The sequence below is a fragment of the Fukomys damarensis genome, unplaced genomic scaffold (assembly GCF_012274545.1).
Source record: "Fukomys damarensis isolate Sample0158 unplaced genomic scaffold, DMR_v1.0_HiC HiC_scaffold_24, whole genome shotgun sequence".
NCBI lineage: Eukaryota > Metazoa > Chordata > Mammalia > Rodentia > Bathyergidae > Fukomys > Fukomys damarensis.
Genome location: NW_022900936.1, coordinates 66,003,388 through 66,028,271, shown reverse-complemented (window position 1 = coordinate 66,028,271; position 24,884 = coordinate 66,003,388). Strand labels below are relative to the sequence as shown.

At 41.3% G+C, this 24,884-nt stretch overlaps 1 protein-coding gene across 1 annotated transcript in view; it reads right to left on the bottom strand.

The window, feature by feature from the left end:
* The window catches only part of LOC109118243 (cystatin-A), a 13,943-nt gene extending 2,316 nt beyond the window's left edge, over positions 1 to 11,627 (bottom strand). Inside the window, exons 1-2 of the mRNA XM_019208350.2 lie at positions 11,342 to 11,627; positions 772 to 873 (exon numbers count right to left, since the gene is read on the bottom strand). Of these exons, the coding sequence (XP_019063895.1) occupies positions 772 to 873; positions 11,342 to 11,407 (168 nt within the window). The 5' untranslated portion in view covers positions 11,408 to 11,627. The remainder of the gene's footprint in view (positions 1 to 771; positions 874 to 11,341) is intronic.
* Positions 11,628 to 24,884: the final 13,257 nt, after the last annotated feature.

Here is a 24,884-nt window from a genome sequence, read left to right as displayed (position 1 = left end):
TTTTTTTTATTTTTATTTTTTGGTACCAAGGATAGAACTCAGGACCTTGCACTTGTGAGACAGATACAGTGTCACTAAGCTAAATCCCCAGCCCTGGACTCAAATTTTTAATCCTCCTGCCTCAGCCTCCCAGAGTTCTGGAATTACAGGGATGCACTGCCACACCTGCCATTTTGAAAATATTTAAATATTGACAGCTTTAAACTGTACTTAGAATGCCACAAGCTGAATCTTCTTGAGTTGCAAAAAGTCATTTAAATTATATGTAATTTTAATTCACTTTTATTGGTGCATGTTTGCAGTATATTTATATTATATTAATCAAAATAATGGGAAAACGGTTAAAAATTATTTTCCCAGCACATTATTTAAGTCATTCCTTAAATCCATTTCATTTGGACACACAGGATCATAATGCTTTGAGGTGAGATAAACTTCAAGATGCTACCATGTACAGTCCCACTCCTGAAGTAGCTGAGCTTTTAACCCACCAGACACTGAAAACAGCTATGGCCATGATCCAAGCAGGCCCTGAACTGTTATGAAGTCTTTTTCGGTATAATTTCTAGAAATTAGAAGTTAAGAATCAATATAAAAATGCTTTCTAAATTCACAAGAATGGATAAGGTCCTATGCCAAATTTGAGAACCTGTCACTCCAAAGGTATCATGCTGGCATCTTAATTTAGGACAATCAGTAGGGGGCAAGAATCATTACATCAAATGAGAAATATAATATCATTGAGTGTTAAAGTCGATATTGAATTCTAACCTTAATGTAGTAAATTGCTCCGGCAACCACTTGACTTTTATACTCTATAGCTTTGAATTCTTGGTAAGATTCATTGGTTTTTTCTTCAAGCTGTGGTTTAACCTTAAAAAGAGAAAAGGGGAAACAAATGATCAAAGCTATGTTAGGCATTATTTGTGTGATTTAGAAATCAGGGAATCTTCAAAGATGATAAAGAGAGCTGAGAGCTATTTTTGATATTTCAAAAGAAAACAACTATTCCAGGTGTAGTGATGTGCACCTGTAATCCCAGCATTCGGGATGCTGAGGCAGGAGGACCCACCTTGAGTTCAAGGCCAACCTGGGCCACACAGGCTCAAAAAAAAAAAAAAATCAAATAAAGAAATTTTGTTATTTTAGGCTGAATTAGCATCAATTCAATGTGGCAATGAGATATCGTGACGTTGTGACTGGTAAAGCTCCAGCAGTTATATATGTCTTTGATGAATACAAATGAGAGTACAATAATTACCACTTAAATTTTAAAATAAACTGTTTAAAATTAAGGAAAGAATACACTGAGTTCAGTTCCCCTTAGTGTTATCATTTTACATATACACAGAATAGTCATCAAAACCAGGAAATAAACACGGTGTAATACTAGTAAGCAGTCTGTAAATCTTTAGAGAATTTTGCCTACTGTCCCCAAAATGTCTCCTTTCTACTCCAGGGTCCTACATTATACTGAACTGCCAGGCTGTCTCAGTCCCCTCCATTGTGGATTAGGGTTAATTCTTTGATGCTTGTGACGTCGGCACTTTGGCAGAACAGTGGGTTGTTAGTATGTAGAAAGCCACTCAGTTTGGATCTGTCTGATTTCTCAAGTGTTAGTCATATACATTTGTGGTAGGGACGGCACAACAGCTCCTTGTGCACCTATTGGGAGCTCCCCATTTCCTTATGACTGATGTTAACACTTAGGCCATCTGCCAAGATCACCACTATAAAGTTACTATTTTTGTAATTAATATAAATTTTTTAAGGAGACACATTCAGGTGGTGCAACTCTCTTTTTTCTCATAGTTTCATCCACAGTTGTAGCATCCACTGATGTTTCTTGCCTATAACAATTACTACCGTGGTATGATATAAAATCGAATTGTGATTTTTTTCTATCATTTCTTGTATATTTGCTAATTTGAATTCTATTGTAAGGAAGACCTATGCCCTTGCTCCTATCCAGTTTTTGAATTGTGTATGATTCCTGTATATTTCTTTAAATCTATAGGTTATAGTTCCTTTTTTCTTTTTGGCTTAAATTGCCCAAGATTTTGCCACCTCAAACCCCTTCAAACTCCTGTGCTTACAACAAAGTTCCATCATTTCATGAGCACTTTTTTTTTTGAGACAGGGTCTCATTATGTGGTTGAGACTGACCTAGAACTCACTATGTAGCCCAGGCTGGTCTCGAACTCACAGTGATCCTCGGCGGGAGACAATCATGAGCACTTTCTTACTTTGGCACTAGAACACATTCTAGGTTCTTCTTGAATTTTCCTTGCATCTTCCCCAGAATTAGTATTTGTCCTAGGAGCCCTAGCTTCTTTGTCCCTGAGTATCCACAGGAGGGTAGTTCCAGGAGTCCCTGTAGGTCCCAAAATCCATGGATGCTCAAATCCCTTGTAATAAAATGGTACAGAATTTGCATATAACCCACACACATCTTTCTGTATATTTCAAATCATCTCTAGAAGGCTGCTTCTCATTATTCATAATGTATTTACTTGCTTGTTCAGTTCTAGTACAGCTATGGAATAGCTTCAGAGTTGCCAATCTGTCACCTTGTGAAAAATACATCTACAAACTGGAGTACAGAGTCTTACAAAGGCCCCGTGACACACTGAGTTCAGCGAGATAATCCAGGATAATCTTCCCTTCCAACCCAAGCAATCACTACAGATTCCATGGGCATTGCTGGAGGCCATCATTCTGTGAGCAGATGCCAACTGCTGAACCAGGCATGAGAAGGCAGCCGGAGGTCCTCAGACTCAGTATGGAAACTAACTGTTTCCAGGATTGGCCCTTCCTTCCCATCCCTCTGGACTGATAGTTGGGAGCATTCTGTGAACTCTGACCCATCTCATGTGAACAGCAGAGCTCCAGGTGTCTGCTAGGATAGAGGAGGGCGGTAGCTTGTGTCTCAGGTGCAGTAGGGTGAGGGAAGGAACTGAGTGGCCCAGTTGCTCCTCAGGCATGTCTTCCATTAGTACCCCTAGATGTGGTCCAGGTGACAGTCCTGCCTTCAGTGTTTCTGAGGTTGCCTATGCTTGAGCCATTTCAAGGCTCCATGGCCCAGGCTGGGAATGCAGCTCAGTGGTAGACAGCACACCTAGCACACACACAGTCTTGGGTTCCAGCTCCAGTATAGGAAAGATCTGTGGCAGCTTCTAGCTTAGCTTTTCCCCTCCACAGGCCCAGGTCCATTCAGATGGGTCAGTAGTTTTCTTTGCTTCTCCTGTTTTCCACCTCACAAATTTTGTCAGTGTCACTGAGGTGGTGCCTGACTTCCGTTGTCTTTACAAAAGCAAGTTTGTGCTCTTGTCGCCCAGTCCTTCCCTAGCCTGCAGAAGGAAAGGGAACGAACTGTTTGTGTCCAGTATCCCTTATTTACGGAGAGGTGGCCTCCACACACCCTTTGCTAACACATTTCATGTGCATGAGCTAGAACTAGGCCTTCGGGCCATCTAGGGCTCTCCTGAGGCCATCCGGTCCTTCCCCCTAGTGGGCAGAGGTGGTGAACACATCCGTATTGGTGCCACCCTTTCACTAGCAGAGCTGTTTTGCAGATGTAGACCCTTGCAGAAGTGCTAAGGTATTTCATGTGCATGAGCTAGAACTAGGCCTTCGGAGCATCTAGGGCTCTCCTGAGGCCATCCGGTCCTTCCCCCTAGTGGGCAGAGGTGGTGAACACATCCGTATTGGTGCCACCCTTTCACTAGCAGAGCTGTTTTGCAGATGTAGACCCTTGCAGATGGAATTCTCAGAGCACTCTCCAGGAGCCCTATGGACAAATGTGCATTTCTCCTACAGCCTTGAGAAGGGAAAAGGCAATCGACTGCTTTCTTATGACTGAAAAATGAAACTCCAAAGTGGGGAAAGGAAGAAAACAAATAGTGTGAGAGAGTGAAAAACAACCAAACAAACAAACAAATGAAAAACACCATGGGAATGACAAGAGGTAGGGTGAGGAGAGAACTGAGGCTGTGGACAAGTGTGTGGAAAGAAGCTGAGGGAGGAGAGGGGTCACCATCGGGCCTCCCTCACCCTGACCCTTTTAAGTGGCCAAAGGAGGCATGGCCAGCATAGGCCTGAGTTAGGGGCCGAGTTAAGAAGAGTTCATCTCCATACCAACATTCCTACTGACAATAAAGTGATCTGTGTAAGGAATCCAAGGTTTTGAGGCAAGCTTGAGTGCTTAAGGTTGAAAAATTAGGAATCATAGTCTTTGCTATTTTATTTACTTATTTATTTTTGTACCAGGGATTGAACTCGGGTCCTTGAGCTTTCGAGGCAGGTGGCAGAAGCACTGAGCTAAATCCCCGACCTGTCTTTGCTATTTTAAAGTTTTTGTCTGATAATATAAGAAAATGATCTGTGACCCTTTGGGTTTTCAGTTTTCTGGTCTTTATTGTTGTTGTTGTACTGGAGATTGAACCCAGGGCCTGAGCATGGAGCTACATTCCTGGACATTTTTGGTTTTTAGACAGGGTCTCACTAAGTCACTAAGTTACCAAGGCAGGGGTCTAACTCGTGATCCTCCTGTCTCAGCCTCCCAGAATGCTAGACTTACACCAAGCCTGGTCTTCTCGTCAATTTTTTAAAGCATGTGTCATAAGTTGTTATTTCTATCTGTCCTATGAATAGATCCAAATTTGTAAACTTTCTATTATATTTGTAAACTTTCTATTGTATCTGCAGACCCACAAGTCCAGAATTTTCCATGAGAGTTGATCAACAATGTTCTTTTGGTTTCCCTGTAGGGATGGGCACCTGCCAGACAGTGTGCCCTGATTTCTGGCTCACTGTCCATGGAACCTGAAGTGCTCCTTGCCTTTCCAATAAAACACAATTTAGTGCTGGGTAATATGGAGCTGGGTGATGAGATTTGAGCTGGGCAACAAGGAAAGGGTTACAGAGGGGAGCTTGTCAGAAAGACCTTCAGGTTCAGAAAGTAATGTGGTAGAGAACCCATCAGCATGGGCACTAGGAGGAGGAGAGCAAGCTAGGAATGTGGTCAGGGCTCCGCATGAACAGACATAGCTTGCACTGAACCCAGTAGAACCTAGCGGGTTTGTCACTTGGTCTCTGGTTGAAGGAAGGAGGCTATCAGGGAGGACCACTTAGTAAAGCACATTTAGTTAAGAGTTGTTCAGGCCTTTTCTTATTATTTCAGAGCTGAAGATCTGAGTCATGTGGCACCCAACATCCAGACATTTCCCCTAATCTGTGATAGTTTTTCAGAAACATTTAAGCTATGCAAAATTTAGGAGCAAATGGACAGAACATGATGACGGCAATAGGGATGGGCCCTGTTTGGGGAAATTGTACAACAAGAAAAGAGAGTGGAGCTAGTAGGAAATATCAACATTTGTTGTCTGCTACGTGTTGCAGGATGAAGTATGGGGCCAAACACGCAGGATGCAGGAAATGAAGTCACCTGGCTAAAAGAGGAAGGACTGGCTGAAGAGAGGTGGCAGAGACTAAGACTAAAAGGAGGAATGAGATCTAGTGGGGAATGAGGTCAATTGGGGCATTTTCTTATTAGATTCCTGCAATTTTCTAAGAAGAGTTGTGTTATGGTTTATGCCTAGATGTCCCCCCAAAGTCTCAGGCCGTCACTTTTTTTGTTGTTGTTTGTTTTTTTCAGAGGTGTCTGGATCTGGAGTGTGCAATGTTGGGATTAAAAAGGTGTGTGACTCCTGTATCAGTCTACTGATTGGTTGGGCATCCAACCTGAGCCCAGTGGCTTAGTCAGAACATAAATGGGACGGGAAGAAGCTGCTAAGGTCACTTGGACTTGCTTCTTTACTACTCAGTTGCTTTGCTGCCTTCTGTCGGCCATGAACTGTTTCTCCTCTGTGATGCTCCCACCATGCCACCCTGTCTTGGAGCTGGCCAATTACGGTCTGAAACCTTTACAAACTATGAGCTAAAATAGACCTTGCCTTCTTTCACTTTGGCTCTCAAGTATGTTATCTCAGCAATGAGATAAGTAACTAAGACAAATAGGAACTGGACATCCTGGTGGGGGGATTATGGAGAAAGAAGGGATTGAGAAATCGAGGAGGAAGGTGGTAACAGATAGGAACAGCTATGACTGGAAGCCTGCTCTGGTGGCCTCAGGGTCTTGCTGTAGTTGTGGGGCACAAATTCACAGAGATGTAATGGGCAAACTTTATGTCCTTCTGTGTCTTCCCGGGGCAAGTTCTCAGAAGCTGGAGGGGAAGCTAGGGCGGAAGTGGGCACAGTGGGAGTGATCTCTAATTGAGCACTGGAATTCCCGGAGCACACAGGGCCATGGAAATCAGGGTGGGGTGTATAAGGAATCACCCATTATGGACACGTGACGCACTGGGCCAGTCATGTTCTGATGGAAAGGGAAGAGTCAGTGCTCAAAGGATTCTGGGCATCTGGAAGACCGGCTCTATGGGTGTAGGGCCATGGGAGAGGTGACAGACGAGGAGGCTGAGATCCAAGAGGAGAGCATAAATGTGTGCACGGGGAGACAGTCATGACACGCTAAAGTCCAAGATGTGCCCAGGAAGATAAGCAGATGAAGTGTTTGCATGGTATTCTGGCCAAGAAAAATCATGTTTAGTGTTTTGGCCAGGTATGGTGTGTAGCAATCAGGTTTATGATTAGGTTATGTGTGTGTCATTCATACACATTTACATGTGTAATAACAGCCCTTACTTCTGTTGGGCACGTTGTCCTACGTATTTGCAATGACAACACTCTGGAAGGCTGGGGCAGGAGGATCAAGCCCAGACTGGGTAACGTGGTGACTTAGAGAAACTCTGTCTCAAAATAAAATAAAAGTAAAGGTCTGGGAAGGTAGTTCCATGTGAATGCCCTGGGTTCAATTCTCAGAAAACAACAATGACCTTTTCTCAAAAAGAATTATTAAAATAACAATTCTTTCATTTGTATAAATGTACTGAGAATACCTAGCCAACGATTCTTTACATAACTATTTAAGATGGTGGACCAGAAACAATGATTTGGAAGTTTTTACTGGTGAGGCCACCAATGTATTTGGTTCTTCATTCTATGCATTATGACTCTTTATGGACAGGGCCACACATGGCTCTCTAATTCATTATGTGCCTCTCTTACCCCCAATCTATTTGGTAAATTTCCCACAGGCTGAGGATCATTTTATGCGTCTCCTGCCCTCTAGCAATGCACATATAATGCATGCTTTCAGAACAAGAAGACCATGACTGTTTTTGTTTTTAACAACTTATCTCCTAAATGTAGGAAAGGCAAGCAGAGCAACGATTCTCAACTGACCCAGAGAATCTTGGAAAAGAGGCTTCTTTCAGGTATACCTTGGACCCAAGAACCTTTAGCACCCTTTAGTACATGATACAACCACTGGACTTGTTGTGTTTTCTTCTGCCTTCAAATACGTTCAAGTGTTCTCACTTTCAAGCACTTGCTTGCCTTTCTTCTCTTTCTGACTGTCCAACATTCCTCTTTTACTTGGTCGTCAAGTCCTGCAGCAGTTATCTGTGTTGTGTGTGTGATGCTTCCCTCCCTCCCCACTGGGCTTCTTCCTTCAGGGCCTTCCACTAACAAGATCTCTGATAAGGAGAGAGAAACCTCCAGCTCTTTTAAGAATATTTGTATTTTAATAGGTGGTTTTAAAAAATAGAATTACACTAAAAAATTGAAAGAGTAAACCTACAAAGTGAGTGACAGAATGGAGGTCTCCATTAGGACCTCCTCAAATCATCCAGGGGACCAGCACCTACCCTCTTGCCTCTGGGGGACCTGACCAATTCTGTAGTCTTGGAGGAGTTGACTCATTTTCCTTACTTAGCAGGTGCTTCTAAAATATCTACCTCTTAGGGTTGTGTATAGGGGAATAAAACTGAAATAATTAATGAGAAAGTGTTTCCTAAACCACAGAGTTTACTGACTACTGGTCTACCTTCCACCACTTAACTGAGAATTGTCCCTTAATGCTGTCTCCTGCAGGAGGCCAAATCAGTAATAATTGGGAGTGTAGCACCTGAGAGCTGAACCACCACACTGTAATTATTCACCTGAAAGTAAGGAGGACTCACTAGCAATCTCTAATGTCCTTTCTGGGCCCAAAACAAGATTATCGCAAATTACTCAATTTGGTATTGTTTTTCTTTTATGTTCTAGATAGTTCTGACTTCCCTGCCTTAATTGTAAACTCCTTGAAGGCAGGAACAGTCCCTTGCAGCCCCTATGACTCCTATAAACTTAGCTCAATGCCAGACACCTAGGAGATACTCAAGAAATGTGCCTACCCTGAAGTGGTTCATTGATGTACATTTCTCATAGCAATTTCAACGTGAGGACAGGGCTCACCACCCTTTTTCCTCTCTTCATTTCCTGCACCCCACAAATCCCTCCTTGTGCTGACATTGTGGGAAAGGGCAGGGGGTCAGAATCTGGAGGCAGGTTAATTTCTCAGCCAGGTGACTTTTAATCACTTTGTGTCTTGGTTTCATCATCTGAAAATTGGATGTAATCCTCTTCCTGCCTGCCTTGGGGTTATGAAGATCAAACGAGAGGTTGCATGGGGGTGAAGGCCCCTAACAGCAGAAACTGCCTTCCTGGTGTGAGGTAACACTGTCCATCCATTCTTATTTTACCTCTCTGACCAAGTCAGAGGCTGAGGAAAGAAGAGAGAAACATTTTCAAATTAAGTTTAGAATATAAGATGTGGCTCACAGTGTTAGTAACCTTGGTTTTCTGGCAACTTCCTTAAAAAATATTGTTCTAGCAGCGTATTGTGGTTCACACTTGTAGTTACAGCACTCTGGGAGGTGGACAGAGGAAGACTGCTGGGTCTGAGCAGTTTAGTGAGGTGGTGAGACTTTGTTTCAAAGGAACAACAGCAAGAGTAGCAGCCGCAGCAGCAAACCTCTAGTTAACCAGGCAACAGGCTTTCAAAAATTATTAAACATGCCTGTACCCTCTACATTTTAAATCTTTATTATTCCCTATCCCCTTACAGTAGCTCTGGTTCCTGGCGAGTCTTGGGGATTTTTCGGAGTTAGGGATGACTCTAGGCAATATTTTAAAGTAAATAATTATGATACCTCACTTATGCATAGTTCTTTTTCATTTTGGAGTCATCATTTTGCACACATTTCAGGTCGTCTTTACAGCTCTGAACTAGGTAGGGCAAGATGTGTTATCTTCTTACAAATAAAACTGGAACTTTTACTTTGGCACCCTGTTTGAAGAGCCCCCTCTTGTACAGGTTTCACAGGACACCACATAACTCTGTCCTGCAGGCAAGTGAGGTCAGGTTTAAGGGCAGCTGTGGCAGCATCTAGGGGCTTGGTGGAAATATAGACTCTCAAGACCCCCAAACCTCCTGAACTTGATGAAGAACCACAGGTGGCTTACTGAACCACCATGTGTGAGAATACTGATCTGAAGGGAAGGTATGCATGACTTAATATTATCTTTTCCAAGGATAGAAGGCTCTGAGGTATGCATTAAAATAAACAAACTTATTTTTTTCCCCTTACCCCTTTCCCTTATTACCCTTCCCCTACCCATCCCACCTTCCCTACACCTTTAGCGCCTTTCTTCCCATTTCTAAATGAGAATCAAGACTTGTCATGTAGAGGTACAAGATCCCAACAATGAATGTAAATGTACTGTATCCCTGAAATGTACCAATAAACTCAATAAAAGCTGAAAACAAAACAAAACAAAACAAACTTCTCTCCCTAACAGGAGGAGTCTAAAGAAAATGACATGAAAGTTGAAGGAAGACTATGATTAGACTATTATCTAATGATAGGAACCAATAAACTATATTGAAAAGCAAAAATAGGGCTGGGGATTTAGCTCGGTGGTGGTGTGGCCACCTGACTCACAATTGGAAGGTCAAAGTTCATCCCTGGTACTAAAAAGAAACAAACAAACCAACCAAAAAAGACTAAGGCGAGCTCAGCTTTAAGTTTTCATGATTTGACAGGCTTGGGGAGAAAGCCACTTTCAACACTCACAGCATCTTGGTTTTTATTTAGTTTAAGCATTCCATAATTTCCAGAGAAACACCAGGCAACCCAGATAGGAGTCTATGAAATATGTCTTCAAAGCTGTCAAGGTTGTGAAAGACAAGGTAAACGAAAGAACTGTCACGCACATCAGGCCAGAGGAGACCCATGAGACGAGACAACTCAAGGTACCGTGGAGCCCTACCTAGATTCCAGGATGAAAAATAATATTGGGAAGCAAAATTAGTGAATCCTGCATGCAGGTCTGGAGTGTAGCTAATAGTGATTTTGCTAATGGTGCCAGAGTGATGTAAAATGATAATTTTAGGGGAAACTGAAACCAGAATGTTCTACTACCTTTGTAGCTTTTCTGTAAATCTAAAATTACTCTAAACTAAAAAGTTCATTGAAAAAAATTAAAACAAATGCCCGGAAGAGAAATAGCCCTAATCAATGACAATTTCAGGAATCCGGTTGCTTCCAAAGCTTTCGGTTCCGAAACATAAGGGATTTCTTCCACTCACACCAAACGCTGATGTGTTTTACCAAAACACATCACAGAACAACATTTTAGAGAGAAGGAATAGGAAAGAATGATATAAGAAAATGATGCCACAAATTCCAAATCTATGGCCATAAAGCTATGGCCATAATTTATATCTATTTTCCTCTCATACAATGTGCAACACAATAAACCACACAGACAATAGCTAATCAAACAACACTTAAAAACTTATGGACTCATTAAAATTATTGGGTTCTATTTTTAACCATAATAAATATGGTGGCCTACAGTCACTAGAGGTTGTATTAGTTCTCTTTTCTACTAAGTTAATCATTCTCTCCTCAAAAGACTAAAACACTGCATGGAGGGAAATGTGAAGGAAGTTTGTAATTGACCACCTGTACAATATTGTTCCTCACTAGACGCATTTAAAATTAAAAAAAAAAAAAATCTCTCCCTGCAGAGGATTCAGTCTAGTTCATCGGACGGTGAAGGGCCTTAGATTTTACAGGATGGGAACATTCACGAGTAACTATCTGATCAGTGGTCCTTCAATCAGACATGTGTGTATAGGCTTTAGAGTTGACCCAGTACAAATTCTCCTTCAACTTATGGGGAGCAAGAAATGTGACTTGGTCAAAGTCTCTCTGGTAGTGTTGAGAATTTTCAAGGTTTCATCGGAAGAGCTCAGTATGCCAGTTTTAGTTGCCCCCCAAAGCCACACACACTTACCATTGCTCTGACTTCCCTGTTCCTCTATGCTCTTAACACTGGCCCACACTAGGAACTGAGGTTTTGATCAGACTTTTTCCTGAATGCTTCAACTCACCTCATCGACAATCTTCTGGATTTCAGGAGTAGCAGGTCTGGTCTCACTCAAGCCTCCAGGAATCATTGTGGCTCGCTGCTTCCTTTCAAAGGCAGGATGCTGGAACAGAAGTGTTAGGCAAGTAGAGGCAAGTGGAGGCTCAGGGTTTTAAAAGGTGTCTAGCTCCGCCTATCAACGCTCTATTTCCCAGAGAACCAAGAGGCGTGGGAGAAGTGGGTATGCCCCGAGTGGAATCTTTTGTTTCCTCCAGAGAATATGCTGAGTGGAATTGGGAAGGAGGAGGGTGAGGGTGAAGTAATGAGCATGAGCAGCCGTCGTGCTGCAACAGGCCCCGCGTTTGGTCCCTGCCCTGCTCTGTGACAATAGTTCCTTCCTATTGCGGTGTCTGAAAGAGGACCAGTGAAGCCAGTTTCCAAATGCTCTGAAACCTCCAACACGACATTTTGTATTTTTTTTAAAGGACTGCAAGTTAAGAATATCAAAGCCGATTGTTTAGAACTTACTTGACTTTTAAATTTTTCATTTTTTACTGGTATACCATACATCTTAATTCTTTGTACTTCCTCTTCCTCTTAAGAAACTCTCTAGAGGACTCTTGTAGGATACGTACACTTCACTTGTATTTAAAGTGTTTAGAATATAGGAAGACAAAGAACAAAGCAATAAACATCTGTGTTTTTTATTACCCAGAACAAAATAGCTTAACATTTTGTCTTATTTGCTTCATGTATTTTTTGTAGTTTTTGAAAGAAAATATTATAGGCATGGAGCAGCCCCCTATCCCAGTCAACCATGCCTTCCACAGGGGTAACTCAGTGGGTTTGGTGTCCTTTCAGAGAGGCCCTGTTTTCAGTACTGGGGAATGAAGCTAGGGGCTTGGCACTGGCCCTTTTTAAAATTTATTTATTTTATTTTAGTTTTTTATTTTGAGATAGAGTCCTTCTAAGTCACCAAGTTTCCCAGGCTGGGCTGAATTCCTCAGCCTCTCAAATGCTGGGATTACAGGTATGTGCCTCCATGACAGCTAGCACTTTTTTATCCTTAGTGTGTTTTAACGTTTTTACTTAAAGTATATGCTGATCATATATTCCTTATTATGCTCTTTCTACACAACAAGTTTTTGAGTCTTTCCATGTTGAGGCACAGATAATAGATCTGGTTCCCTTATGCTATATTTATTTATTCTAGCCGAGTTTCATATGTTGTTCCCTATTTTACTTATTTATTCCTCACTTGATGAAGATTTTGGTTATCTAGTGTCTCACCCTTATAAAGAATGTTGCATTATCTCCCTTTTGGAAATGTGTAAGGCTTCATGAGGCAGCTTATCTAGAGCCAAATTGCTATGTGATATGAATATTGAAATTATTTTATTACATTTTGGGAATGACTAATACATAGGTATGATGAAAATGAACCGAAAAGTTTGCAATAAAAAATTATTCACCCACTCAATTTCTCAGCCACCCTTTTCCTCTCCAGAGAAAACTGCTGGCCCCAGCTTCCTGTGGGTCTTTTGAGACATTTTTCACACATACAAATATATATGATGGTAGGTGGGCTTTATATGCATATGCGAATTACAGCCCTCCACAATGGGAATAAAACAGCATTACCTTTTCTTTTTTTCTCATTGAGTTTATTGGTACATTTTAGGTATACAATGCAGTTACATTCATCATTGGGATCTTGTACTTTACATGACAGGTCTTGGTTCTCAGTTTTTCCACTTATCCCTGCCCTCCCTTCACTCCTACCCTCCCCATTTACAAACACTTTATTTGCATTTTTTCATTTTCTCATATTTTTCTCTTTTCCCTTATTACCCTTCCCCTACCCTTCTTCCCATTTCCCTACACCTTTAGCCCTTTTCTTCCACTTCACATTGTCAATTATATCATTAGGATCTTATGTACTATTATAGTTTTTACACCAGAGAAACTATTCGGTATTTACACATGTGTGACTTATGTATTTCACTTAGGAGTATATCCTCAATATGTATCCATTTTCCTATGAATGAATCTAATTTCTCATTCTTTATGGCTGAATAGTATTCCATTTTATAGAAAAACCACATCTTCTTTATCCAGTCTCCAACTGATGGGCAAATGGGCTGTTTCCCAGTTTTAACTATTACAAACCATGCTGCTATGAACATAGGTGTGCATATATCACTGCGGTATGATTCTTTTAATTCTTTTGGAAAGATACCCAGAAGAGGTCTAGCTTGTTCAAATGGAACCTGTAGTCCCAGCTCTCTGAGGTATCTCCATATTGATTTCCATAGTGGTTGCACCAGTCTGCACTCCCACCAACAATGGAGAAGAGTTCCTTTCTCCCCACAGCCCTGCCAACATTTGTTACTGTGTGATTTCTTGATAGCAGCCATTCTTTGTGGGGTGAGGTGGAATCTCAGTGTTGTCTTCATCTGCCTCTCTCAAATGAGCAGCGATGTGGAACATTTTTTCATATATTTACTTATAGCATTACCTTTGGAACACTGTCTTTATGTGTCTCTTAGCCTTGCTTTCATATTTGGCTCCTCCAATATTTTCCAACAGATTTTTTTTACTTATGCACCAACACAGGGTCTCCAAAAGGGTTGTAAAGGCCCCATTTGAAGTGTGTGTTCCAGTGGAGGGCGTGGCTACTCGTCCTCTGGCTCTCTGGAGATTGAGGGGGAAGGCAGGAGATAAGGATCATTGAGGATGGGTCACAGACAGTGAAAGAGGTGTACATTTTAGTTGTTAGGTAATGGATGTTGCTAAAAGTTTTGAGCTATACAGAAATCATTTGTGCTGGAAGCAATGCATAAGCTGCTATATTAGAAAAAACACTATTCCCCTGTTTTCTCCTATGATAGGCTCAACACTTGTCATACTCCGGCTACCAAAATATGTGTGGGTTTTCTCCACATACCAGCAATTGTCCAGCACACACTGGCCAGGTATCCTCCAGTTCAGCCTCCCTGAGGGCTGGTATTGCAGATGTGAGCCACCCACCACAAGCCCAGCTGGTTTGATCACTTTTTAACCCAATCTCCGGCCCACTCCCTTCCCAAAGGATGGGGAATGAAATTGGGCTGAAAGCTTCTAATCACGGCTGTTCTTTCTACTGTCAGCCCCACCTAGGACCCCACCATAAATTGCCTTGGGTAGAACAAAAGACACTCCTGTCACCCAGGAAAGCCTAAGGTTTATGTGCTCTGTGTCAGGAACTAGGATCAAAGAGGAAAAATTACAACAGATTCTTTTAGCATCCTTTTAGCACCACTATGGCTCAGGAAATTACAAGGGTTTAGGAGCTCTGTACCAGGAATAGGAGAGAAAGATCTTATTCTCATTCACAGTATAACAGCTGCGTTAGAGAAGAAGATTCTTGAGACAGAAAAAATTAGAAAGCTATCAGAGTGAAATGTGAATGGGAGCTTAAAGTGAGGTTAACATATGGACCAAGGAGGAATGAGACAGGTGATTCGAGAAGCATAAACAGTATTAGGGGAGAGAAAGGAGCAAAGAGAAGAGTCCCAGGTGACCATGAGAAGTGTTTTGTTTGGGTGATGAGGAAGATACTTTTAGTATGAGTAGAATTTGGGGCCATTGGATGAATAGAAGGTTTAAGCAAGAAAGTCAGTATTGAAAATATAATGACTATAAATGGAAAAAAAAATCCACCTTTCTTATTTTTATATTGAAATGCTGGGGAAAATTCTTCGCAAAATTTAATCCAAACATTACTAATTTCATGGTTAAACTAAAACTCATGAGCTTTGATATGTCATGATCTTGCCGAAACTCAATTTTTAATCACATATCATAAATTTAAAAAATGCCATTCTATCCATTACCATACTAGTAGAGATGAGGCATAAAAGAATGTTGGAGGGCATTAATACAACAGTGGACTTTGGGGCACAATGAACAAAAAACAATGCTATTCAGATGAAACTCTCATTTAATTTGAATCTGTTTAATCTTAGTATGGTGCGAAAAATTAAAAAAAATTTTGTCATTACTTTATAAGAGAAAATAATAAAAATTAGATGTTCACTACTATAAAGTATTTTTTAAATATAATCTAGGAAAGAACTTTTTGTATGGTACAATTCATAACATTTTTTGAAAAGAAATTAGCATTCTTGATTAAAATATTTAATCAATTTTCTGACCAATTTTAATGGGAGTAAGACTTGTTGTGGGAATGTAATTATTGTCACAAAATAATAAGGTAGTTCTAAATAAAAATTTGTAGTGATTTTAGGACAATGACTGCTTCTTTGGGAGTTGCCCTTAGCAGAATTGCTTTTGCTTCGCCTCCCTTTGCCATTCTTTAAGGTTACTTTCCCTCCCTAATCCTTTTCAGGTCTCCTCCCTTTGGCCTGGTATTCTAAAATCCCCACCTAAATTGTTATAAGGTTAAGGAGTCATATTCTGGTAATCCTAGCACTCCGGGAGTCCGGGGCAGGATTGCAAGTTCAAGTCCCAACTAAGCAATTTAATGACCTAGGAAGATTCTGTCTCAAGATTAAAAAATAAAATTGAAAAAGGGCTGTGGATGAAGCTTGGGTTGAAGACCCTGGGTTCAATTCCCAGCACCATACACACAGAACTTAAATGCCAAGTAATTTTTCTTTAGGTTACACAACTCAAAACATCTGGTGACTTTCAGATAATATCAGAATATGAAATGCCTCTCTTCAATTTTAGATCCTCTGTGTCCCCTTAAGTTGTAGTAAAGTAATGTCAAAAAAGAACTGTAGGAAGCCAAGGATGTAGCTCAGTGGCACTGAGCCTGCCTGGAAAACGCAAGGTCCCAAGTTCGATCCCTGGTACCACAAAACAAACATACAAACAAACAAACAAAAATAACCATCGGAACTGGCCCCTTACTGGAGGTTAAGGTCCATTGTACTGTTGTGGAGACAGAAAAATGAGACACACAGTGAGACTGAAGAACCCATTGAGCACCTGATCCTCCTACCCTGTTCCTCCTTTCCCTTCCTATGAAGTACTTTGCGTCCCTGAGTATCCAGAGTTAGGGTTTTGGGGATGATAGCCCCTCTAACCTCCAAGGTGGCAAGCACTCGAATAAGCCTGATTCCTTCTCACTAAGTCTCAGCTCCCAAATATTGGCCTTTGAGCGATGAGCAACTTGGACCTTATTCTGCTAACAGCTGAACTTCCTAATTGCTGCAGTAGTTATGGAAGCAACCAATTATTATTATTTCAATGAAATATTTATAATCACAGAAATATGAAAGTTTTGTTCAAGTAAATGGAATTCTAATCACTATCTTAAAATGATTTATTCTCATAAATTAGTTTGCTAATGTTAGGGCTCAGAAAATGATTCCCTAGGGCTGGGGATGTAATTCAGTGCAAGAGCACTTGCCTGTGTGTACAAAGCCTTCTGTTTGATCCCTAGTACTGCCAAAGGAAAAGAACACTACATGAAAATGCAGTGCTCTGGTATGCTGAATACTTAGAATAAAGGATCTTGGAAGGGTCTCAGAAGCACAGTCTCTTTTTGATCTTTTCCTATCTCTCCTGAAGTAGTTTAAATGAACTAAAACTTCTTCTGTAAGGTGAATCACAGAAAGAACTCCCTTTCTCTAAAGACATCCATAAAACCTAGCAACTCTAGACTTGCCTTGTTTTTCTGGGTAGGGGATAACCACAAAATTTGATTGGCCATGTCTCTGATAGTAGATCATATGACCCTGTTGTCATATGGGATGCGAAGAACAGCCAGATGGCAGGAATGTTGTTTTGCCGAGAAGTAGAAGGCTGAAGCTCTCACAGGTGAACAGCAGGCAATTCTCACCAACCTTGGTTTTTATTAGATGCATGCACAATATTCCCATGAGAATAAACAGTTAGTTCCTTACAGAGTATATCTAGCAAGCATTAGAAAATATTTTTTATGAACTCCTGCTTCTAGTTATTCATGTACTTTCTCAAAACAGAGTGTTCCCAGAATGTTATCGGACGGTTCTCAAGACCGTTTGCAGGCTTGAACTTCTGACTTGTGGCTCCGTGTGCGGAACCACGACTGCAGTTCCTATTCCAATCCGTGTCCCAATGTAACCTTATCTTGGACCTCTACATGACCCCCGTTCTCGAACATGTTCTGCCCTATATCTGGGAGGAAGGAGTGACACACAAAAAGGTAAATAAAAAAGTGAACAGGGGCCGGGGATTCAGCTCCGTGGTGCTGCCGCCTGCCTTGCAAGTGTAAGATCCAGAGATTGATCCCCCGTACCAAAAGGAAAAAAAAAAAAAAAGAAAGAAAGAAAGAAAGAAAGTGAACAGACATGTCCAAGGTTGGCCAGTCACTTTATTACAAAGTTGTATCACTTTTGCTCATCACATTTTTGTACAATTATCCATTCTTCATCAAGTCTAAGCATAAATATGGACTGTTTCTCTGTGTTTTTGTGTCTTCATTTCCCAATGCTCCTGATTGATCTAAAACTTGTACTAAATAATTCTATTATTTTTTATTGTTATCCAGTCTTTTGTGATGGTAATGGGCCCCCAAGGATGAGGAGAAAAGGTATCTCACCCTTCTATCCATATGAGACCAATCATTAGGACCTCTTTATTCCTGTTACATAATTCAGGCAAAAATTTTAAATGCTTCTTTAATGAACTTTCAACATCAACACATGTTTATCTGCGGTTGGCCATAGAAGGGAGAGAATCAGTAAGTGGAGAAAGATGCGATGCAGTTTTTCCTGAGGTCGGCAAGGGAGGAGAGGCGGATGGTAATAATGAAATATTAGAGGGGATAATCAATGTGGAACCAGGCTGGCAAACTGCACAGTCAGGAGCTGCTGCAGTGATTCAGGTTGGAAGTCATCAAGGCCTGGACCTGAAGCAGGGGCTTTGGGCAAGAGCCATTCCTCATGTGTGCTAATCGCTGTCATGTTGACCTCACTGTGTGTCATAACTGACTCTCCCTCCTGGAGTCTCCTGCCTTCTGTAAAGATCACTGCCAGTCACCCAGTTGCTCAACCCAGAAGCCATAAAATCATGCTTCATTTTCTCATTTCCAAGTTTAGTCCATCAGAATATCCTGCATTTTCTTGTCAAAAAGTTCTAGGCACTATTTGCTGTGCATATTGCCTCTTAGGGTGATGGTTCATAAGCATGAATTAGATGGCATTATACCACTGGGTAGAGTTCACTCACATCCTCCCATTGGTTTTTAAATTGTAAATATAATAGTAATAATAATTATTATTTGCATTTTAAGAGCTTGAACCCAGGGCCTTACACAGTTGCTAGGCTAGACAAGTGATCTTCCAAAGAACTAAATCCCCAACCTTCTCTTAATTGCTTATTTTGAGAGAGAATCTCACTATTTGCCCATCCTGTGTTTGAACTCTTGTTCGTCTTGCCTAACTCTGCTGGATTGCTGTGGTTATAAGTGTACACAGTTATATTTCATCTCCATCTCAGACCCCAGAAGCTTGATGTTCTGTGAGCCAGAAAGGCTTCTCTGCAGATTATTCCTGTCTAAGGTATCTCAGCAGAATGTCAAGCATTAACAGAGCATATCTCCCACTTTCTGCTGGTTTCTAGAACATTATGAATAGCACCATTCACAAGCTGGACTTATTCTGGTTGTTTTTATACTCTTTGTTGACTGGAATAGTGGTTTTATTCCCAGAGTCCAGATCCTACCGTGGTGGCAGACCTGTGAAACCCATGCTGCCTCGAGCTGTTTCATTGAAAGCTCTAGGAGGTTTGCCATCATGGACCCAGACTAAGGCTTGGTGGATAGTAAACAGTCAATAACCATGTCCTGAATGAATAAATAACTGTTCACTTACTCGTCTTCCTTCCGTATCCTCTAAGTGCTTGTGTGGAAGAAACCTGGGTTGTCTTTTTCCTCACTATTACTCTGGTGCCAGGCAGAACTCCCAGCACACGGTAAACACGGTATTGGTTGAAGGAAGACGTGTGCCCAAGCTGTCCATCTGGAGTGGACTGTGGGTCTATCCAGCAGAACTGTTCATTTGAGCTGTTGCACAGGAGCTTGGGGAAACGCTATGTTCGCAGGGGAGCCAGGGTGAACACATGTGGGAAGTAACAGGCCAGTAGGTGGTGATCGCCGTACCATAGACAGGATTCTGCCGGGGAACTTGAGGTACGAGAACAACCCTCACTCAGCTCTGCTTGCTCTACCTAACTTCCTCCTGGGGCTGATGCGCTCAGTAAAAGCAAGCTGGTCTCAGTTGGTGAGCAAAGTTTGCTCATCAGTCAGTGGTACAAAGGTTGGCATTTCCCTCGGCAGTGCCATCTGTGAGTGATGGTGGCCTCTATGCTTGCTGGTCAAGGCCCATTTAACCCACAAGATTCATGCTGTGCAGGGAGAAGTCACAGTCTTATAAACGCATTGTTACTGCGTATCTTCCACAGTACATTCACATGAATGTCACAGTCCAGAGGGAAGATGCACACATGAAAAGTGCCTCTGGTTACAGCAGGACAAATAGCATGGGATAGGGAAGGTACTTGAGAGGGGAGATGGCGGATGACGGTTGGTTTCCATTTCTGAGTTTCTCTATGGATTATTTATTTATTTTTCTTTCTATTGAGTTTATTGATACTTTTACAGTATACAGTAGTTACACTCCTCATTGGGATCTTGTACGTTTACATGACAGATCTTGGTTCTCATTTTTTCACATTATCAATTATACAGTTTTAACCTTATTCACACTTTTAGTTTTTCGCACCAGAGAAACTATTTGGTATTTACTCATGTGTGTCGTAATTTCTTTAAAATGTAAAACTACCATATGGCCCAGCCATTCTGCTCTTAGGTATTCACCCAAGAAATAAGATGTTGGAAACGTGATCGAAGACCCCTGAAGTGGGTCTCAGTCTCCTATGAGGCAATATGATGCAACTTGACAAGAACAGAAGCCAGAGACTTAGAGAGAAAGCTAAGTTTGGGGCTGATCCAAGCTGCTCTGGGCAACAAAGACAAGAGGCACCAAGGACATCCAGTGTTTATTCACTAAAAGCATGGGAAAGAGGGGAGCAGGGGAGTCTTTGGGACTCCTGGTGATAGTGGGTATTGCAGGCAGGGATGTAAAAGGCTGAAAGTTAACTCAGAGGGGCCCGCCACTTCACAGGCTAGGACTTCAGTCTCAGTAGCAGCCATTAGCGGAGGAGCTATACTTGCCTAACTCTGCTATCTGACATGCCCATCTGAGTCGTGTAAAGCTTCAGTGAGACTCCTAAGATAATACAGCCAAATTATGGAAGGGCAAGAAGCTTGTGCCACCTATAGCCTGCTAATACCGGGCAGAGATTTGCCCCAAAAGGTTTATAGCTGCATTGTTGCAATATCTACAAACTGAAAACAACCCGCATGCCCACCAGCAGGTGAACAGAGGATTCAATAAAATTCTACTCAATGATGTATTAAGAAGAAAGCAACAACATGGGTGAATCTCAAAATTGTCAAGTAGAAAAAGGAAAAAAAACCTAAAAAGATGCATAGGAAAGAGATCAGGGAGGGCAGAGGACCTTATAAAAGAAAAGGTTTAAGAATGTGACTGTTCCTGTGATTATTAACAAAAAAGTAATTGACGAAGATGTAGAGGAACAAAATTCTCAAGCATTAGTGGTAGGAAAATAAAGTGGTTAAAACCACTTTGGAAAACAGTTTGGAGATTTCTTTAGAAGAAGACATACAAAAAGAAAGGGTATATGGCATGATCTGTTTATAGATAGTCAGCATGATGATAGAAAGTCAGTTAGTGGCTGTGTAGGGAGAAGCACGTGGTGAAAGCACAGCAGGGGTCATTACTATGGCACATGAAGGAGTTTTCCACTTGTCAGATTCTAAGCTGACAAGACAAAATGATTCTGATAAGAGTAAGATTCTCATACATTTCAGAGGGCTATAGAGCTCTGCCTTCCCTGCCTTCATTAGGGGAGGACAAGGGCCCTGCAGGGAAGAGGGGCTGGTGCAGATCTGGGGCTGAGGGAGCCCTTGTCAGTTCTGCTGCTGAAATGTGAGCAGGGTTAGTCCTGGAGGAGGGGCTGTGATCCTAGGAGGAAGAGGAAGCAGGCAGTGAACGGGATGGAGTTCACACCCCACTGGCCCCTTTTTGTCAGAAATTCACATGAAATCTGGGTGTAAGTTCAGTCTCAAGTAGCTTATGATAACCATGAGACTGGCGTGCCTGAGTGGTAATTTGTGTGGTAACCATATAGTGTGTGATGACCGTATGGCCTGAGTGCCAAAACACTTATCTTGTAAGCTCTGTCAAGAAACTTATAAAAAGACTCAGAAAGTAAGTTTAGAACCAGGCAGAAATGTAAGATGGCTTCTGTCCTGCTCACATCAACTTGAAACTGCAAAATACTTTTTAACATGACTGTACTGTTTAAACTCCATCAGCACTTCCTGAGAGTTGTCATTGTTCCTTCCTCTCCCACACTTGGTATTGCCAGCCCTTTAGATTTTAGCCATTCTTAGAGCTATATAGTGTAGTAGCTCATTGTGGGCTTAATTTGGTTTTCCTGATGAGTAATATCTCTTTCATGAATTTCATATTTGGATTTTTTTTTCCGTACTAGGAATTGAATCCAGGACCTTCATACTCAATTATACTCCTAGCCTTTTCTGTTTTGTTTTGTTTTAACTTATTTTAAGACAGGCTTTTCTAAGTTGCCTCACCTGGGCTGGAAGTTGTAATTCTCTTGCTTCAGCCTCCCAAGTTCTGGAATTACAGGTGTGCTCCACCACGCCTGGCTTGAATATAGTGAACCCTCAAGTTACAACTGGCCTGACATATGAACAACTTGGGTTACAATTAGAATTTTACTTTTAACTTACAAACAAAGTCTTGAGTTATGACCTAGATGTCAACTGCTTGTCTCAGATATAGATTCCAGATGGTTTCGCATGCAGTTTTAACCCTGAAAGAGTTCTGGAAGGAATATTACAACAGTGTTTCCTGTGTGGGGTTAGTTGAGAAATTCTGGGCCAGTATCTTTCTAAGGACACTGAGATCTGTCTGGAAGAAAGTGTGCCCCAAAATTATATAGGAGAGAGACTTTGAAGGAATTGACCAACTTGAGTTACAACCAGCACTTGAGAACAAATTGAGTTCATAAGTCAAGGGTCTACTGTATTTTCTTTTATGAAGTGATTATTCAAGTCTTTTGCCTCCTTCTATATTCTGTTTTCTGTGTGTTCCTTGTCAGATTGTGTGTTTTAGAGTTCGGATCCTGGATGTCCTGTAAAGGCCCATGTATTGAAAGCTTGGTCCTCAGTCCACAGTGCTACTGGGAGGTGGTAGAGCCATGAGGAGGTAAGGCCTACCAAAAGGCAGCTATATCAACAGGGACATATTCATGAAGGCTGGGACCCAGCCCCTTCCTGTTTCTCTGTTTCCTAGTTACCAGGAGGTGAACAGACCTCTTCTGGTTTGTGTCCCTGCCACAATGTGCTGTGTTGTGCTGCCACAGGCCCAGAGCAGTAGGGCCAGTGACCAGTAACTGAAACCTCCAAAACCATGAGCCAAAATAAACCTCCCTTCTTTTAAATTGATTATTTCAAGTATGTTGTCACAGTGATAGAAAGCCGACTAATGCACTATGTGTATGCATAATATTTTCTCTTCTCTCAGGCTATACCTTGCCTTTTCACTTTCATAATGGATATTTATTTATTTATTTAGTTTTTTGAGACAGGGTCTCATTATGTAGTTGAGACTGACCTGGAACTCACTATGTAGCCCAGGCTGGTCACAGTGATCCTCCTGCCTCAGCTCCCCAAGTGCTGGGATTACAGGCATGCGCCACCATGCCTGGCTCATCATGGGTATTTTTTGATGAGCGAATGTTGAATTCTGATGAAATTTATTTAAATTTCCACTTTTTTGCATCATGGCTATTGCCTATGACATGTTTTAAAAATATTTGTCATTTTAAAACTCAGAACTATATCTTCTATTTTCTTGTAGTTGCTTTATGGTTTTAGCTGTCAGATTTAAATGTATGACCCATCCTGAATTTATTTCTGTGTGGTGTGATGTGGGGGCTTAGATAGTAGTTTTTGTTTTTGTGATTCCTTATAGATGATTAGTTGCTTCAGTGTTACTCACTGAGGGCCTGGGATTTAGCTCAGTGGTTCTGGCGCCTGCTTTGCAAGCGCAGGGACCCAAGTTCTCTCCCTGGTACCAAAAAAACAAAAAACAAAAACAATGTTACTGAAAAAACAAAGCTTTTCTTTCATATTAAATTTCATCAATGCCTTTGTTGAAAATAAACTCACTATACAAAAAAGTGTAGGTCTATGCACTTAATATTATTCGATGTCTTCCCCTTGCCCCTTGTAAGCCAAAAGAAAGTGGGGGAAAAAAAAGAGTAAATTTGAGTATCTTACCAGGGAAATGTAAATCTGAGAACAATATTCCTGTTGTGTATATAGTTCTCCTGTTGATGAAATCATTACATTCCAGGCTTTATACTGGCTGTGTGGATTTCTAAAGACAAAGCTGTGGGCTTGTCAGACTTCTACCTTCCAAACTCCCTTGGGCCTTACTGTGATCACCTACTTTTTCTATCTTATCTGTCAAAATTAATGTTCAGGAAAAGTATCTGTAAATCTTTCTCCACAGGTACAAATGAAAATTCTTGGGGATATTTACATTTTGACTAGAGTTAGTGCTTTGGATGAAGAAATATAATAGTGAAATTTATGGGTGAGGGAAGCAAAAAAGACTTGGAAAGTATCTAGCATCTATGACTTGTATCAGTTAGGCGATCACCTCACCTTCTTTCCCACAGAGTGGGTGTTTCTTTGATTCAAAAACTCGTTCTGACACTTTGCTAAACCCCAAGCATGTATTATACGCCCATATTCTCCAGGGACCCACCTCTATCCATCTCCACAGCTGAAGCTGGCAAGATGGTAATTTAGAAGCACTGCACAAGAGAGGAAGTAGTTTCATAAAATGGAGAAAAAAGAAGTTGGATTAAATCCAGAGAAGAATTGAAAAATGTAAGAAAAAATATATCTAATTATCATGAGGTATATTTATTTACATTGTCTCTACATTACTCTAAGTAAATATACAATTCAGAGAATGGCCTCATGGCATACTAATCACTTGGAATTTCCTGAACATCCTTCACTTCTTTGACCATGAGAAATTCTTGAAATTGCAAAAAAAAAAAAAAATAATAATAATAATAATTATGTATGTATTGGAAAAAATAACCAAAATTCTAGCCAAGACAAGGCAAAGAAAAAAATTCCCATCTGTAAAGGGCCCTGGTGTTGCCTGTAGTGGGCAGGGTGTGAGGTTCCAAGGAGCTCCCAAAAGGCGAGCATAAGCCTCTGTGAGTTAGAGGTTAGGGCCTTGCAGTGAGTTAGGTGCTCCCTGGGGAAGGCAGGCTGGGACCTGGAAGGAAGGGGCGGTTAGCTCACATCTCCTTCTGCGACCCTAGACTTGGCTAATTCAGTGAGGCTTACACAGGTGTGCTGAGATGGAAGATGGGACTAA